The 19,128-nt window shown below is 41.6% G+C and overlaps 1 protein-coding gene across 1 annotated transcript in view; it reads left to right on the forward strand.

Moving 5' to 3' along the window:
• gli2a (GLI family zinc finger 2a) overlaps positions 1–19,128 on the forward strand; it is an 89,894-nt gene that overhangs the window by 32,620 nt on the left and 38,146 nt on the right. The window contains exon 3 of the mRNA XM_042426900.1: positions 18,269–18,374. Within this exon, the coding sequence (XP_042282834.1) occupies positions 18,269–18,374 (106 nt within the window). The remainder of the gene's footprint in view (positions 1–18,268; positions 18,375–19,128) is intronic.

Raw genomic sequence — 19,128 nt, forward strand, 5'->3', positions numbered from 1 at the left:
ATGAAAGACAAGCATCTGTAGGTAGCTTTCTCTTTCACCTTCCTCCTCCCTTCCCTCATGCTACCGCCACACAGTTACTAGCACCATTAGGCTGTCATAACCCACCACATATAACCTGAGGTGATCCCAAGACTGAGTGAACCAAGTGTCCCGCGGGGGGAAAAAAGACGCTGCGGCAGCCAAACAGGATCGCTACCTCGTGGTCTGGGTTGATGGGTACCACATGTAAGCAGAGGCAACCGCTGGCCCTAATAGGAGCTGACAAGTGGCGGTCTGACAGGGGGAGATCAGATGTCTTGGGCTGGTCTATCCCATCTATAGGCCCAATGGTAGAGTGGTTTGCTTTAAATAGAGTCTTTGTGCAGGAGAAACACTCGCTCATGGCTGTGCGCCTGCTTTATCTTCCCATCGTTCTAAACCTGCACTGGCGTGATAGACGCAGCTGCAAGAATTCATACGGTCCCTCGTCTATAACTCTTTACATCTGTAATCCTTTTAATTATAGGAATAGTTGTTTTTACACAGTTTCAACAACAACAGCAGCACAAACCCCTCATTGGCCGTACTGTCGGGGAAGGTAGTGGACATGTTATACTTTTGTTATGGCTGTACCGAATAGCGCTGCTTATTTTAACAGTTTGGGAGAAGATAACATCAACTATTCTTTAGATGATACTGGTTTCTCGGCCACTGTTTTCTCTGTGGTACTCTCACATAGATCTACAGCGCTGGATATTATGAATATAGTATAAAGTATATATAAAGAAGTGGGAGTGCTGACCTGGATTCAGAAATCTATCTTGAGTTATTTCCAACAAGTCTTCCAGTCTAAATAAAATACTGGTTTGTAATTGGATTCCAAATATTACTGTCGGACTGTTGGGACTTCCAAAAACTGGAATATAACTGATCTTCTACCTTTGTCATTTGGGTACGTTTAGGCACAAAAATGACTTGGTTACAGTTAGGAAATATTCATGCGTACAAGAACAAGTTTTGCTTTTGTTTTTTTGGAAAAGATTGCAATCCGCAATGTCTTGTGGCTCATCGAGGTCTATATGTTATGTTTCACTGTGACACTTACAACACCGCACAAGAAGATGAGCTATCACCACTTCATGGGGAATATAGTAGTAGTCTCAGGGAACTAGGACAATGTGTGCTGACATAGTGGATCTCACATTTGGCCTACATCGACAACAATAGTATGTACAACAAATATAATGTATGCAGCTGGTGTGTTTCGCCTGAAGATAGAAAGGACCCCATTGGTTGCTTGAGACATTGAGTTGGGTGAACAGCATCATTGAAGTATTGGTAGATTTGGGGAGAAGGATGGAAAAAATTCCACAGTTGAGGTAGCTGAAACTGCAAAAATCACAGCTATCTTTATAGTCTTTTCCTTGAGTCATTATTCACCCCCCCCCCCCCCCCTACCAAACCACAGCATACAGTGTGACTTCACATGGTGTTGGTTGCGAGCGCTTTATGTGGTGCATTTAAAGAGAAGATTAGGAATAATTCAGTGGCAGCATGTGGCACCCTTTCCCCACACAAAGAACACGAGTTGGTTGATGAAGATCACAACTGGGCCACATGTGGATCATTATCAAGAGCCAGGCAGGAATTCTTAAAACTTCAATGTGCTCTTAGATTGGGGACTTTGAAGAAAGGAAAATGCTTTCTAATCAAGGCCTTGCAAAAACAAAAGCCACAATGTGCCCAAACTCTAAAGAAGACCATCTCCAACCTAAGGAACCAGATGTTTTTTGTTTGTTTGTTTCTATTGAAGGAAAAACTAAACTAAATGGTGAAATAATTATACGATAGTCTGCAGCCATTTGTTTGTTTTGTACATAAAAGCTGAGTGAAAACTGCCTTTGGGGATTCTTTAAGTGGTATAAAACATTTTAAATAAAAATGGAATTTAGCACTGGAAACAGACTGTAAAGTCAATTTATGAAGGGTTTTTTTTTTTTTTTTTTTTTTTCCTTTTTGGATCGAGTCAAGATAAACATATAAGACTTTACCCTGGATTTGCTCTGGAGCCTGGAGTTTGGCATGAGTCCACACTGTAATTGCTTCATTATGTCGCTGCTCAATTTCACCGTCACTAAGACTGAGATAGCGTATGAAGAGTTCATTTGCAAAATCAGATATCTCCATTTTTAGTCATTTTCATAGATTATGGGGTTTTTTTTATTGGATATTACAGGTATTATCAGTCAAACTGCGGTTGGGTTGTTTTGATTAAGTACAAATAAGTAAACAATATACAGCTAACTTACAAACTTTATTGAAAAGGTTTTATTTTGTGTTAGGTGTTTCATGTTTCAGAGTCAAACAATGCCATGTAACAGATATGAGTTTCTACTAAGTGCAATATTTAACATTCTTTAAGATAAAACAAGTAGGTAAAGTGCTGGAAATTGCTACGAAAATAGTCCATTAATGGGTGATATTACACACTTACAAGATCGTACCTTGGAAAATCCCAGTCAGACTACAAAACCCCCCTGAGCATGAACGTGCCAATGTCAATGCCAACTGTTTTACTTCACTGAAAGAGAAAACATCACAGACTCTTCAGTTTCATCCAAGTTATTCATCTTTAAAGATGCCGAAGTTAGACTGAAATTTTGCTTTCAGACAGCAACATCTCCGGCTGAACACAGTCGCTATATTGTGTCATCTGACCTGAATACTGTGTGCTGAATTCACTAAATGTATTAATCAGGTTCTGTTGAAGAATAGCACAGGCGTTTTGCGTTTTCTGCTGTAAATCATGAGCTTGCAATGTTTTGACAATGGACAAAGAACGGTTTTGTGACTGAACTCTTCATATGGAAGAGTACTCTCCCATTAGAGCGTCTTTTTTTTTACCCCTCCAGAACATCAAGGTTTGTTGAAATCTCACTGTTATCATCACTGCTGTTGTCTGAGTAAGAAACACTTACTGACAAGCCCAAATAACCCTGATGACATCACTATGAGAACGTGACAGCTCCTCTAATTCGATTGTTTTTTATGTCTCTGCACCAGCAGCAGCCGTGACTGGAGGCATTATGTTCTCGGGTTGTCCGTCCATCCCTTTCTCGTGAATGCAATATCTCAGGAACGCCTTGAGGGAATTTCATCAACTTTGGCTCAAATGTTCACTTGGACTTAAGGAAGAACTGATTAGATTCTAAAGGTCAAGGTCATTGAGACCTGACGTCCATCCCATTCTAACGAACACGATATCTCAGGAATGCCTGGACGGACTTTAATTACATCTGGCACAAACGTCCACTTGGACTCAAGGATGGACTGATTACAATTTGGTGGTGTGAGGTCAAAGGTCAAGGTCAATGTGACCTCACAAAACAGGTTTTTGGCCATAACTCAGGAATTCATACGCAAATTACGACAAAGTTTAACACAAATGTCTAATATGATAAAATGTCTGTAGTGAAGACAGTTTCTCAGTGGAAATTATTCACTGGAATCATACATGTCAATATAGTAATAACCTCCATTTCACCAGAAAATACACTTAATACCTTTTTTCCTTCATGGTCTTCACTACAAATATTATATGAGTCTGGACAGACATGGATGTAAACTGCAACTTGACTGGTTGGCGGAGGCATTTAGTGAGTTCTGTCTTTCAGTAAACTGATCTATCTGTGTAAAATCAGTGTGTTTCAGAAGTTAGTAGCGTTTTGTAAGGCCACAACTCAGCTAAATACCTGTATCTGAACTCAATTTTAGCTTTTGAATGTAGTGTTTTATACCGTACTGTCACTCACTGGTTCTTACATTAAGATCAGTTTTCTATGAAAAATTATGCTTTCAACTCCTTTACAAACTAGGCCCTCATCTCTGTAATCACAGCTCAGTCGCCCACTTCTCTTGTAGTTTCAAGTTGCATGGCGAACAGGTTTACGGAGAGTTCAGGCCTTAATCAGAACCTGCACGCTTTAGCTACATTTTCAACTACTTGATTGTATAGTTGTCATCGCCATGTCCGTTCTATTTTTCATTGGCTGTGACCCCTCGAAGAAGCCTTTAACTTTTTGTTCATATGCCTCAATGTGGAATTGGATTCTTTCATTTTGACATTTGCGTGTTTTGACATATTTGCTGAAACATTGTAAGGGTATGTCTGTGTAGTTCAGAGCAAATGAACTTACAATGCAGTCCAGATGCAGGGGGAAAGTATACAATGAGCCAATGGAATCCAATGGATCAATGTAAAAGTCATTTCCTTTTTAATGTGATGTGAGCCAAATAAACAAGTAAAACGTTAGTGTTTTGTCCTCTTTGACTTGGAAATTTGAGATGTGCTACCTTTTCATATTTTTTGGAACACCCTCACTGGTTTTCGGGTTTAACACTCCACTGAGAACCCCATTGTTGAAGCGCAACCTCCTTTTCCAATTCATTTCCTTTTTACTTGTTCCATATGAGCAATGAAAGCTGTGCAGGCAGTGGGAACCTTTATGTTTTATGGCCGTCTTCAGAGGAGTAATTTCACCTGTCATTGATTGTTTAATTGTTTCACCAAGTGAAAGTCTGCGGTATGACATGTAGATCTTTTGTCATCACTAATGGCCTTGCTTAGCTTTGATGGAGCCTTTTGAATACTGTGAATACCGCAGGTTATTTATGGGCAGTCCAGATTCTTTATATAATTTTCTTCAGAGACCTGTCGCAAGCATGGTCGATCCACATCATCCCAATGCCCCATTCCACTAATTATCATAAATTAGGATTTCTATAGTGAAGCTAATTTAGCTCTACTGAAGAATACTTAACAACACTTGTCACACTTGTCAAGAAATTAACTATTTATAGCAAATGGTTATGCAAATAGATTTGACTGGAAAGTTAAAGAATGTGTCAAAGACAGCAACGAGTATTCTGCTAGTAGAAGTAGAAGAATCTTAACAGACACATACATAAAAACTAAATATTTGTTTTGCAAAAGCTTAACACATAAGGACTCCAACGTCCTCCGTATGTTCTACAGCAGCAAAGAGTTCTCTTATGCAAATATCAGCTTAGTAATAGTGAGAAGTGTGCACCTGCATGAATGTAATTTGAATGTTACGAGTCAGCTGATGGCCGAGCAGCAAACAATATAAAAGTTAAATAAATATTCTCTCTATTCTGACATGTCACAAAGTGTAACAGTATCAAATTTGTATAATGCAAGAGCTGCAACAGTTAATCAACTAGTTGATCATTGGAGAATTAGTCAGCACTATTTTGATAATCTAATAATCATTTTAATCAGTTTGAAGCAAAAATGCCAGAAATGATTTCACCCAGACCCTTGTAAGGAGTTTGTCTAGGCCTGACTGCCAAGCGTGTCCTTAACCCATATTACCACCATGGCGGTGTATTTAAAGAGAAGAGAGACATGGAGGCCCGTATGCCCTCCTTCCATGCTCTGACAATGTTTACTGTGCTGTTGAGATTGCCTTAAGGATTGTGTGAACAATAGCAATTAGCGTCAATTAGCGAAGGAGTCTCAAATGACTGCTGGGCTTTACTCCAAGCATGGCAAGCACGGCCCTCAGTGTGCAATCCTATTAGAAATTACAACTTGGCTTTGAATGTTGCTGCCTGCTTTAAACATCAGATGTACTTGATAATTTGCAACACAGGGTGAAACTTTTTCAATGCTAAAAGTTTTTCTTAGAAACAAATTAACTTTGTTTGTTTTTATTGTGTCACGTGATAATGAAGGTATTTCATTTCTACCCACTGCAAGACAAAGCACGTTTCTGATGAGGTAGTTATCTATTGCGGTCTTAAAAGGTTGCCAGCCTCCAGGGCTTTTTGGTGGAGAAGTCACTCCTCTCTCAGCAGCTTGTGGTTTTGAGCAAGGCATTCACTGAGGCCTGAATGTTCCAGTTAGGGTTGGGTACCAAACTTTTAAGGGCACCGACCGAATTACGTCAGTACTACCGAGTACCTATTCACGGTAGATCAATCGGTGCCAAATTTCAGTACCTTGAGAGCAGGTTGTGTTGTGAATTCAAAAAAATATTGATATGTGCCTTTAGAAAAATCCTTTCCAGTTTACCGACACACATACGCCTGAAATTTACCAGTACCAGTATCGGTTCAAATGTGAACGGTACCCAACCCTAGCTCCAGTATGGTTGCTCAGTGGTCATCAGTAGAGGTCTGTGGTTAAACTGGGCAGATCACAGTTTGAATGTGTGCAACTCTATAAATGTTAAACTGAAGGGAGTATGAAAAACAGCTTGAACACAGGGAAGAGACAAACCTGATATCAGAATAATCTTAAACTTGTGTTAGATAAATAATATCAGCTAATACTATATCTTATGAGCAGAATCACATGTTCATATTCATAGCGTTAAAGTGCATGAAAAATTCACTTCTCTTTCATTATTATTCATTTTTAATAATACAATCTCTATTAAAATTGGATAAATTAGCACTCAGCTCAAAGCCAAACCTTTATGAATAAAAGTAAAACATTACAAAACTGCAGAGCAACTTCCCGATGATTGAAAGCCCTTCCTGTCTTTATCCATAAAAGTGTCAGATAAAAGAGATTTCCCCACAGGCTTACCCTGAGGTGACTCAACTCCTGCAGTGTCACACAAGGGAAGCGGTATGTTGGCTAATTTTATCACACAATGCATGCTGTTTGTCAGTGCAGCCTCAGTGACAAATGATTCCTTATCTTGAGGGCTGTTGTTTGTTGTTGCTGAGTAATGTCCTGGCCACTCGTTCTTGTCTCTGGAGTCTTCAGACACTTCAGCGGCCCTGCTGTCAACTGTCAGGAACCGCGTTCGCATTATAGTCATGCGCACACACGTGTACACACACATGAGTACATGCGACCGAAGATGTGCAGGGTTACAAGTGCAGCTCTGCAGAAAAAAAAAAAGAAACTTTCTCTTATTTGTACACACTCGGTTGTCCTTTAACCCCCCGGGGTAATTGTTTTCTGTCTGCCATTTCCTCTCCGCCTTAAGCTCTCCACCACTCTGCATCATGGCCTTCCCATTCGCCTGCATAGAATCTAATGAAGACAGACATGTAAACTAACACGGGGCGAGCTCTTTCTCCCTGTCAAAGTCGCAAATCCCCCTCTTTTATAAACGGTTCGACCCTATTGCCAACGACGGACTGATGAAAGCGACATGTGTTACTCATAGGGCCCCTCGTTTATTTGACTTCCATACTTGCATTAAGGCCAAGTAAACATATCAACTGCCCTCCGGGTTGCAGAGCAGCCAGATAGATGCAAGCGTCCGCTGTTCAGATCGCTTTCGCAGCGCCACCCTCACTGCCAGAGGTAGCTGCAGGGAGGAGAGAGAGAATAAACACTGATTAATGTCATTCAGTACTGTTATAGTAAAGGATAAAGGATTTAGAGTTCAGAATATATTGCATCTGGAAAAAATTAGATACTTCCCAAAACATACTGTCACATATTTGGTTCAAGGAAAAGCATCATTCTTGTGTATTAGCATCTGAGCTTCTCTGCCTAAGGGTCCTTTAGTAATCCAGCCAACCCAGAGCAGACATTAAAATCACATGTTCTGTGACCTGGCGGTTCCCAGAGGTTGTAGCCTTAATAATTCATGACTCATTGTTGTCCCCTCCTCTTCTTCCTATTTCCTTTCCTCCTTTCTTATCACTGCATCAAGCTACTCTCTTCACGTCTTCCTTCAGCTCTAGCCTGAAGCCAAGCGGTCTTGTTTATTGTTTTTTTTCTATCTGAACCACAAGAGACAGGAAGGAAAACTGATCCTGTTTTAATTAACCGATACCCACCAGCGCTGCCCTTATCCTTACTACCTCACTACCTTCACTCGTACAGAGAATTAACAGCCTTGACCTCACACTTACTGTCCAGTCATTCCCACCTGTACTAACAAACAGCTCTGTAAAATCACTAGAGAGCAAAAAAATGTAACTTTTCAGACCACGGGGCTTTCTGTGCTGAGCTACTGGACGTTCTCCTGTTTCACTTCTTCCTTTCACTGCTTCTGTATAAAACACTCTGGACGCTTCAATGAAGAGCCTCATGTCAGAGAGGTAGAGGGAAAAGTGGGTGCTGAGTAGGAAATGTCTCAGAATTGTTCTTTAGAGATAGAAACTAGTCGAGCAAAGCTGTTGAAATGGTATAAGACTGAGTTAGTTTTTAAATCTGTCCTCATGTCTGCGGATGTGAGGTTTGTGGTTGTCACTGTGATAGTTGAGGAGTCATCAGTTCCAGGTAACTCTGACATTAGCTTGCTGAGTGTGACTAGCTGGAAAGTTAGCAAGCATGCCATAGTTTAAAAGTTACAGAGAATATACAGTAGGTTTGGCTAATGCTGTTGGTCTACATTTTGCGAATTTCATTTACAATGAGACCAATAATTCATCTGGAAAAATAGGGGTGAATATCAATTTATCTCAATTTTATTGTGTCTATAAATGATCCACAATCAGATACAATAAACTGTGATTCAACTAACATGTATCATTCCACCGGTATGTTTTATGATATTGCTGCACGTTTTTCAGAAACCAAATTGCAACTTTTTGTCGTATTTTGGAAGGATCTGTTGTGTGTCAATTAGAGCTGCAATGATTAGTCGATTAATCGGTTAGTTGTCAACTATGAAATTAATTGCCAACTATTTTGATAATCGATTAATCGTTTAGTCATTTTTTAAGAAAAAAATGTCCAAATTCTCTGATTCCAGCTTCTTGAATTCTAATATTTTCTGGTTTCTGGTTATTCTTTAGTAGTTAAACTACCATGAATGAAACTCAAAACTTTGTCCAAATATTTTTTTAATAAAAATAAAATAAACAAAAAATAAATAAATTAAAAGTGCTGGCTACAGGTAATTCCATCCCCATTATAGTGACTGCATTTTTTTTGTTTGTGCTGGCCAGCTATTATTGAAGACACTCTGCCTTTATTTAAATACCAGTTTCTATATGATAATTTACAGTAGTAGTTGTCTCATATCAGTTTACATCCCTATTGAAAGGTTATTTTAGTCTAAGATGTGTTACTACCTTGGTTTCCCCAAAATAAGGGATGAATTCTGTCTATGGGTTTCAATAAATTCTCACTTGGACAATTTTCCTAAAAGTATTGAAAGACAGATGACTCTATAGCTTCAAAACAGTCATTTTGTGTTTGTGTTTAGCTGATATTGCCACACAGGATGGGTCAGGGTTACACAGATAGAGGCGATAGGCTTTGGGGTGGTCATTTGCACTACCAGGCCTCGTGAAAATATGAAATATCACATGTAACAACCATTATCTACTTCATCTTTTCCTCATAAAACATGGACCCTAAAACGAGGGTCACTTCACAAACAGAGAAAGAGCAGAGCTGCGTTATTGGACCGGGGGAAGAAAAAAAAAAAAAAAAATCACCTGAGATCCAATCCAGTTGGTCGGAGGCCCTCTGACCTGCCTCGCAGCTGTTTCTTGTTAGTGCTTTAAAATAAATTCCCAGAGTGAGATGGTTTCCACACTGAATCCTGCCCTGAAGAAAGAGGCCAGACAAGAAGGAGGTTTATAAGACCCCGGTGCTGCATGTGTTTGTGTGTGTGTGTGTATAAACAGCTCGGTCTTAACGTTTTATCTTATCGGGATAGATGACCTAAGAGTGCACGGCCCTGCACTTAAGATGCTCTGCCCTGTGTTACGAACGCCACCGAGAGTCAGCCGAGTCGGTCTCGATTTTCTTGAAAATCTCTCTCGAGCTTTAAAAGTATCAACCCTTATAGCTGAGCCTCAACAGAGGATGTTTAAAGTCATTTTTGTGAGAGTCGACTGTTGATATCACTTTTGCTGCGGATAAACACGTGAAAGTAAGCCCCCTCCTCAGATGGTACAGGGTACATACAGAGATCCAAGCAGAAAAAGCAGGAAAAAAAGCACAATCTAATAGCTTCACATCTAAATTCCACGATATGATGGACCAAGTGTTTTTGACTGTTTATTCTCGCCTGTCACCAGACTTTTAGAAAAGCAGAGAATTGGCCAGTTTTGTGATGCAAACACACATTAAGGGGAAAGTAGAGGGATGTTAGCTGTACTCCACAGTTAAGTCTGACATGCCATCTGTTTTTTATAGCTATTGTAAACTTTAGTGCTATTAATGTCTGTATCCCCAACTAATGGATATCAGTCGTTTATTTAATAAAACCTCCACGCTGACGGATATAAACATTTTTAGGGACATAAATTATTCTGTACGTGAATTATTTTAAAGAACTCTCAAGAAGAATTTACCTCTGGCCTTTTTAAGCCCAAATCCGTCTGTGTCTTAAATAACATTGTTGTGTATCATTCTGTAAGACCAGAGACACATCTAACGGACTCAGCGTGGCAGCTTGATGGAGACCAGGCCAGGTCCGTTCAGGAGATACTCCCCAGCCTCCCACTCGGGCCTGGAGAGCAGTCTCCCCAGGAGGCGCCTCACCCCAGGGTGACCCCCAGCTGAGACGGCTTTAGATTGATGTGCGCTGCCTCCTTTTCACACACATTGTATGCTGTTTTTGGGTATTTCCTCTCCTCTTTCCCCCTAAAAAAAGCCTTGTTTACGAGTCAGGAGGGGTTGGGAGGGGGTGGGGGTTAGTGCTGAGCTTGCGCTGAGAATACCGTCATAGGGCGATGAGGACGCTCTTTGTGTGAACTGGCAGCTTCTCCGTCAGCTGTGTCTGAGAGGTTAAAGGGCTCACGGAAGACAGAGGAAAGCTCTGCCGTGGCCTCAGTGTTCCCGCCGTTTGAAGTGACTTGGCTTGATTGGTGCGTTTGCACTTGCCAGCAACTGGCAAGCGAACGCTGTTCAGAGCTGTTAGAATGAGGAACAGATTGAGATGTGTTGTGATGAGCAGCAGAAACAGCAGAAAACTCATAATAGTAACAGCTCAAGATGTTAAGTATGACTCAACTCACATTTATAGTGTGATGAAAATACCCCAGACTGAGATCTGGTTTGAACTGATTTTTCTTTAAATCCTACTAAATTGGCCACCAGTTTATTCTTCCCATCATCAGAACAGCAACAAACTCAATGTATTAATTCCTTGATCGGGCTTACACCTGCGCTCTAAAGTGGCCAGGTGATAAATCGGAAGTCTGCGTGGGAAGCTGACTGTCCTGACACCTCATCAGTCTTCACAGAGAGGCCTTCTGACCCAAGCTACCTGTACGCCAATATCACACACACACACGTGGCTACACCCGGCCCTGCTAAATGCCCAACACTCAGGCTGGGTCATGCATGGCGGTCATTAGGTAATGATCCCCAGGTACCTCCGCAGGTACTCAGATTTTTGTGTTTTTAGTCAAGTATGGGTCTCAGTGGGCTCAGAACATAACATTTTCCTGGTGAGCTTTTGGAAAAAGAACAACAATTGGAAATTTTTTGAGAGGCTAGCATTTTACAAAAGCAATAGTCCTCTCGAACCTCCCCTGCATCCCTTGATACCTATTTTACACTGAATGGATGTTAGTACCACCAGCTAATGGCGACCCAGGTGAGATAAGGTCTTAGAAGCACGAAGGCTTTAGAACAATTAGGAGAGGCGGCGCAGCACCTTGTAGCCCAGGTGATGGATCATACCGGTGGTGTGATTTGTGAGGTTGACGCTGAGACTAGGGAGTGATCGGCTGAGGCAGGCGCGCGGATTTGACAGAGACTGATCACAGACGAGAGAAGCCAGCTGGGTCTGAGTGGGAGCTGTAAACACGCAGGGACATGAATGGAGACAGCAGAGGCCCGGGCAGCTACACAACATCCCTGTGAGATGATACAACACATCTGGGGGGGAGGGGGGGTGGAGGTGGGGGGGGTGGGGTTGGAGATATGAGGGCGTCATAGCAATAAGATATAAACACAGGCCCAAGGCCCTTATTGTGCTTCACTCGCTCAGATTTTTATCTTACACTCAAATATCCATGCATATCCCCGCCCATATGTACACAGCTCAACAGCAAATACTCATAATAAACCAGGGCTGTGTATTGTTTGACATTTTTTAAAGCTGTATTAATCGATGTTATGACACAAACAATGAATCAAAGAAATGTAAAATGAGGGCGGTTATTGCACAAAGTGATAAGCTAAGAAGAGAGAAAATCATCATCCTTTAACTCTCTGGAGAGTTTTAATGTCTTTCAGCTTATTGTTTTGGTTTTACAGTCCACAACTTTACTTCACTTTCACTTATCTCACCGGTCTTGTTTCCAACTGCACCACGCAGCTGTTTTTAGTTTAAAAAAAAAAAAGGTCTGATAAAGCCGCTGTGCGCTACCCTCTCAGCACCAAACAAAGCTAACAACTAGCTGCTAAAGACTCTCAAGACCCTCCCAAAACAGAGCTGAAAGAGCAGCGAATATCGGATTTATAGCTCGTCCAGGAGGCATTTCAGATGCATTTTTAAGTTGTCCGTGTTACATGCGCCTGGCAGAACAGATACACTTTTATTTTAATCTCAATAAAACTTTATTTGTACACCTCCAGTGTATTTTCTTCCATTTTACACATGCACTGTTACTACATTGATTGTGTGTCGGCTTTCAGCGCTGCCAAAACTTGGGTGACGTACACTCAGAGCTGCGCCTGAACACATCCTTGCCTCGCTCTGTTAATGTACGGCTCTCACTACGCGCCATACGTAGACACGGTGTTACATTTGTCAGGCGGCCAGTCACACAAGTACAAATTAGTGCCAACGTCGTTCTGTGTCTGCCGAATGTGTACATAGGCGAGTGTTTGCTGACACATTCACCTTCAGCCAACGTAAAATACTCTAAAACTGCCAACATTATGATTTAAATGACTAAAGGCACTTTCTGTTTAAAAGATAAAGTGCCACTTGACACTTTTTGATACTCAGCAACTAGCAACTACTGACAAATAGACGCTGTTATATTTGAAATATACATATGTGTCATGCCGTCCGTACAGCTCTGAGTCAAAACCTCTGGAAAACAACTGCATTAGTCTTCCCAGGCAGTGAGTGTTTGATGTGTACATCATAACATATACAGACTTTACAGAGTTCACAGGGACTAATGAATTTCCGCTCAAACCATCTCCTGTCATTACGGACACCATCGGCCTAATCCACTTACCTTCTGCCCAAAATCCCCCTATCAATAAAAAAGGTATCATTTTACCCTCCCTGATGGCTGTTAAAAGTAAAGAGCCACTCTGTTAAGACTTCCTTTCATAGATGGCAGTGGTTTCGTGCTCTCCTGTAAGCCCCTAATCCCTCTGTCGCCATCGCTCGCCCATGTACTGCCCTAGAGGAAGCGACGTCTTGCAAACTAAACCTGCAGGTTTCATGTTGTGTGTGTAGTGCAGGATTCCCGGATTAGCTAAACACACATTTTTTTATTAACCTTGGGCATAACACTTGCTGTAGTGTGTGTGTGTGTGTGTGTGTGTGTGTGTATGTGTGTGTGTGTGTGTGTGCGTGTGTTTAAGAAAGGCATTTCTGTTCAACCTAAAAAAGTAACACGTTTGTGTTTGTCTCAGCCACTCTTGATGATTGCTTACTGAGAGTGAACAGCAGAACAAATCAGTGTCTGTGTGTGTGTGTGTGTGTGTGTGTGTGTGTGTTTGTGTGTAATTGTGAGTGTGTGAGTGTGTATGCATGCACATGAGCATTTGTGTATAGCCGTTGGCACTGCACTGTGTAGTTAGGATCCAGGCCAACTTTTTCTGCTGGAATTTCCTGTCTGAATCGAGCACCCCCACCTCTCCTCCTCCTCCTCCTCCTCCTCCTCCTCCTCCTCTGCTCTTCACTTCTCTCTTTCTCGCTCTCTGTGCTTTCGTCTCTTCTCTCTCTCTCTCTCTCTCTCTCTCTCTCTCTCTCTCTCTCTCTCTCCCCCTTTCTCTCACAACACGACAAAGGCTTTTTTTTTTTTTCTTCCAAAATTATTCCTGGCCTGGCCTGGCCTAGCCTCTCAGGGCATTATTATTATCTTTGAGTACTTCCTCAAAGACATGAGCCCACTCCACTCTCCACTTCAGCGTGGTCCTGATCTGCAGGCTTCATTTGGACATAATGAGAAAGTGCTTTTTCCTTCTTCTTCCTCTGAGTCATGGGACTCGGAAGGGACCTTTTGTTAACATCAAACACCTGGCATTGTCTTAAGTGAGAGATCAAACCAGAGTTTTAAGATGCAAACTAAAAAAAGGAAGGAGAAGATGTGGGGCTCTCCCTGCTACTTGGCAGGATGTTTGTCACGTCTGGAACCTCATTATGGGGGCTAGGGGGGCAAAGATATGTTCGGTCTTTAAACAAACACGTTATGAGAGATCAGAGACCAGATACAGTGGCTGAAAACAACCACCAGTTAAAGATTCCTGTGGGTTGGATTGATTCACAATATAAGATTACAGCAACACAAAAGCCCTTCAGTGTACTTCGCATGGTGCTCTTAACTGCATTTTGAGCCCTTGCCACGATTTACTAAATTAGCACTTACAGTAAAACGTAGCTTTGCTGAGAAAGACAAAGAACCAATTGACCTTTAGTAATAATTGACATCATTACTTATCTGGGTTTGTGACCTTTACTAGGGAAGAAATTCCCATGTCATCCCAACTCTAGTACACTGCATACACACATCCAAACAGTAGACTATGAGGCATCAGGCTTATGATATCAAACTTTTCCTCTATAAAGTTGGCAGGTGTTCAGATCAGAAGTAGCACTGCATAAAAAGTGTTGTTTCAGGTAGCAGTAGGATGATGAACTACATGTCAGAAAGTCCAATTTGAGGAGAAGATCCATGACTTTTAAGTTTTATCAGGCACCAAAAGTCCTGCTCAAGGGTTCATAGCACTATGAGACAAACATTTTCACAATTCAGGAAAGTTTTCATGGTGACCTTTTATTGTCAACAACGGCAAGGTAACAGCGTTCATGTTACCAGGAATGAGGATTTGTATTTGACTGGCCTCTGCAGAGTTACCAGATGACATTGCATTGCGGTAAAAAAGTTGCAACAGATTGTGCTAATGTTGGCCTGAACACTACTACTCTGGATATATAAGGCTCAGGGTGGAGTAACCCTGCGTGCCCGCACACCCAAAGGGGACAGACTGGCAGTAAATCAAGACACTGAGGCGTGCGAGTAGTCCTGGCCTTGTACCTGTCGCTAGTTGTCCCTGCAGCCCAGAAAACAATGCAGCTGTCTGGCTGATGGAAGGGCCTGCTCAGCCCTTATCGCCCCCACGTCCACCAGTCCCAAGCTGGGAGGGTGCAGAGGCGAGGGGGGGGGGGGGGGGGGGATCAGCCTCCTGGGCTTCTGCTGGGTACATTATATTTAAGTGTGTGTTTGTACATTTGTTTCACTATTGGACTGAACATTATTCCTCAATGGGAACTCAAACTAAAATGATTATAAGCAAACAATCTATGACTTTCTCATATAAATAAACTGCCATGTTCCACCACCAGTTATCATTGATTCTCATCCTATGAAGGCTTTTATATTCGCCATTCGAAATACCTGATATAACGTAGGTTTCTCACGGGAAAAGAGAAATAAAGAGTACTACCTGTAGGAACAAAACCTTTATTAAAAGAAATCTTGGAAATATATCACAAAACAAGTATAATGCAAAACAATAAGTACCTAGCATAAAAAAACAAACGCAAAAAAAACATAATAGGACCTTGCCGTTTGACAGTTTAATTGATCTCTCCGACATGTCTGAACGAAGCCTGACTTCCAGGGCCGTCTTTGTGTCTTTGTCGTCACGGTGTTGTCTCCTTGTCCCGTGCCCTCCTCATCCTCTCCACCAGAGATGTGCCAGGCAGCGGAAAGCATGGGGGCACCTCTCAGACAAAGCCCCGAACTTCTGGCTCCACTTGTGAAACAAAGCTCAAACTCCTTTTTCCCAGCTCTCACCCCCCCCCTCCTCTCGCTCATTTACTGGGTGCCTCTTCTGGCTTTGTAACACACAAGTTGACTCGGAATTGGCCGCCTGTCTCGCACACAAAAGCAAGGGAGGGTCACTGGCTGAGATCCAGCGGCATAGATCTTGATAGAAACACAGAGCCCTTGGCCCTCTGAGCTCAAAGACAAGAAAAGACAAGAAGCGCGGGGCACCAGATGGATTTTTACAACTCACTTTGGCTTTGAGAAACGTTATCTTTATTGTGTGTTTGTGTGCAGTCAAACTTTTTGTCTGTGAGACTTATTTAACCTGAGGACATCCGGTGATTTGTAGCATAATTTGGTATAATAATTCAAGGTATTCACTTCTGTATTTTCAATGTAAAGAAAGAAGACAGCAGTGCACTTCTCACAGGAAAGTTTTGGCACAAACTTCATGTTTTGACTCACAAAAACAGGAATCGGCCAATTGTAGGATTCCTATCTTAATCAACTGTGTCTGTGGCACCACCTTGTCAGCAAATGCGATTATGGCAGTACGATCACTGGCGGGTAAAGCTCACTCTGAGACCACACCGTTTAAATGTTTCACAGCTAAAAAACTACCCTAAGGGAAACTCTCTCTTCTACCAGTCAAAATCCCATCAGCGTTAACTGCAAAGAACAAGACGGTACAACGTCACAATGACGGCTTCAATCACAACAACAAAGGGCTCAATCAGGGTTAAGTAGCAGTGATGTCTGTCTTTGTAACAGGCATCACCTAAAAACAACATTCTGACGTAGCCTACAGGCGCAGAGTCCTCTTACACATTGTTTTCACAGCGCTGGCTAAAGTGATTTTGGACCCTTGAGGCACATTTCAAACAGGAAGAATGTAAAGAAAATCAGTAGGATAGTTTAATTGCTGTGATTACAATGACAGAGGGCATTAAATGTAAATTTTATGTATTGAAACATGAATTATGGAACACCTCCTTCCAAAACAGGCGATTATTTATTTATAACAAGCCTACAGTTTATTAGAGATGTCTTTATAATGCATTTCCCCTGTTTTCCAGTAATATAAACTTCTTGTGTCTTCTTGTATTTACCAAATACTCTCTACTGTGTCTTTTTTTGACAGAAAAAAAAAAAACCCAACTTGCTTAGTATTTACAGTTGCTTCCACTTTGCCATTTTGAAAAACTGCTTTTAAGCTAAGGTCAATGAAACTCAACACTTCCTGCACAGATGTTTCACATTAAAAGGTTGTTCTGTGTCTGAATGAGACTAATCATTCCCTTTCATGGCAAGCTTTTAATGTGAAAAATCAACTCCAATTGTTGAGTATCACGACAGTAGCTTAACAGCTCTTTATTAGCAACCGGCCCTTTTTTTTCTGTTTGTGCTGGCTCCTGGCTTTTATTTGAGGACTGATGTTGTCTATTAATTCCGGCTGCATGTCCTTTGAATTTAATTATCCTCAATGCATTTATTTGCTCATACCACATTGTTACCATTACTGGTGTGGAAACCTTTTTTTTTCTGAAACGCACCCATTTCCCCCTGTGTCACCCAGTCCCAGTGGTCCACTCGGATAGAGATAATGATCTGTTCTCACTGAGCTTTGACCTTTAACCTTGGTGGTCTCTGCTCCCAGGTCATATCAGATTTACTGGACCGTAGCAACCCGGGATTAACTCGAGGGAACTGCATCGCTCTATGCTCTCTGTCTCCGTCCCACACACACACACACTAACAGCTGAATTTACTCACAAGACACTTGCAGAGTGAAATTATAGCGCTCCGACTTGCTGTTCTTGGTTTATTTTCCTGCATCAACAACATTTAAAACTTCCAACATATCAAACCGGAGAGAATTAGTAGGCTTTTAGTCTGTGATCAGAGCCCTCCTCCTCCTTCAATCGAGACAATAATGTCTCCTACTCAGCCGTTGTAATGACAGTAATTAATGAATATCGGCTGTGTTGTTCTAATGAGACTTCCCTCAAGCCACCAGACCATTTATGGCAGGAAACGGTGGATTCGTGCATTCTTTGTCTGACATAAAAACACATTCATTGTTGTGTAAAACCTGCTTTGGTCTTATTGGATAGAGAAGGGCCATTAATGAACATACAGTTCTCGGGGCAAAAGCCACAGACAGTCTAGAAGGTTTCAATTACTGGTGGATTACGGGAACTGTAAAATGGTACAGTTGCATCTCATGCTGCGTTGCAGGCACTTGTCAGGAACTCTATATTTGTCTGTCTGTCATTATTCAGTACTCCGGCTTCAAGAAACTCACTGTATTTAGTTTGCTGTATTTTTCATTTGTGACCTTTTGTCTCTCTCTCTTTTGCACTTGCAGGTGCTCACCATCTCTTCCCCACGTTTCACACGCCCATCCCGATCGACATGAGACACCACGAGGGGCGGTACCATTACGAGCCACACCCACTCCACGCTATGCACGGGTAAGGATTCATAGATGGTAATGATCACAATCTCTAGCAAAGTCATGCTAAGAGCTTTATTTTTAATTGTTGTAATATATCAGCCCGACTTTTTGGGAAAACAATGCACAAGACAAATAGTACACAAGATGTACGTGTATCTATTACACTTAGAATTTGTCAATACTGTTATTTTATATGAGTCAATAGTGTCTGAAAAGAAAAGGCGGCTTAATGTGACTCGTGAAGGTCGGTTTGTCACCTTTCATTACTTTCTTTCTCTGAGAATTCTGCTACTGCTTCGTCCTATTTGTCAGCACCAGGAGTTGGAAAGACAGCCCCTCTTCCTGAGCTTCAGTGAGAGAGAGCCAAGTTCAAATACATCAAAGCCAGACAAGATACACAGAGCAAGAGGGAGACAGAGATGAGGAGAGACACGCCACATTATCACCAATACAACAGGCGCTTAACATTTCCTCTCCTATCTCCTCTCCTAACATTTCACGGTTTGAGTTTGGAGGGCTGTCTGGTGCTGGCAACGCCGAAAAATGAGGAGTTCTGCCAAGAAACATTGTCTCTACAGCTCTGTAGGGAGAGAGCCGAGTGAAAGACAGCGTTTGGAAGAACTACATAAGTGCTTCAGTGAAGAGAAAGTGGCAGGACTAATTCTTATTATAAAATCCTTATAAAATGCCTCATTGGAAAGGAAAATACTAACATGTTAAAGTAAAAATATGTCAAAAGTTATTCGTGTCACATTTTTATATATTTAATT

Source organism: Thunnus maccoyii, chromosome 11 (assembly GCF_910596095.1).
Source record: "Thunnus maccoyii chromosome 11, fThuMac1.1, whole genome shotgun sequence".
Classification (NCBI taxonomy): Eukaryota; Metazoa; Chordata; class Actinopteri; order Scombriformes; family Scombridae; genus Thunnus; species Thunnus maccoyii.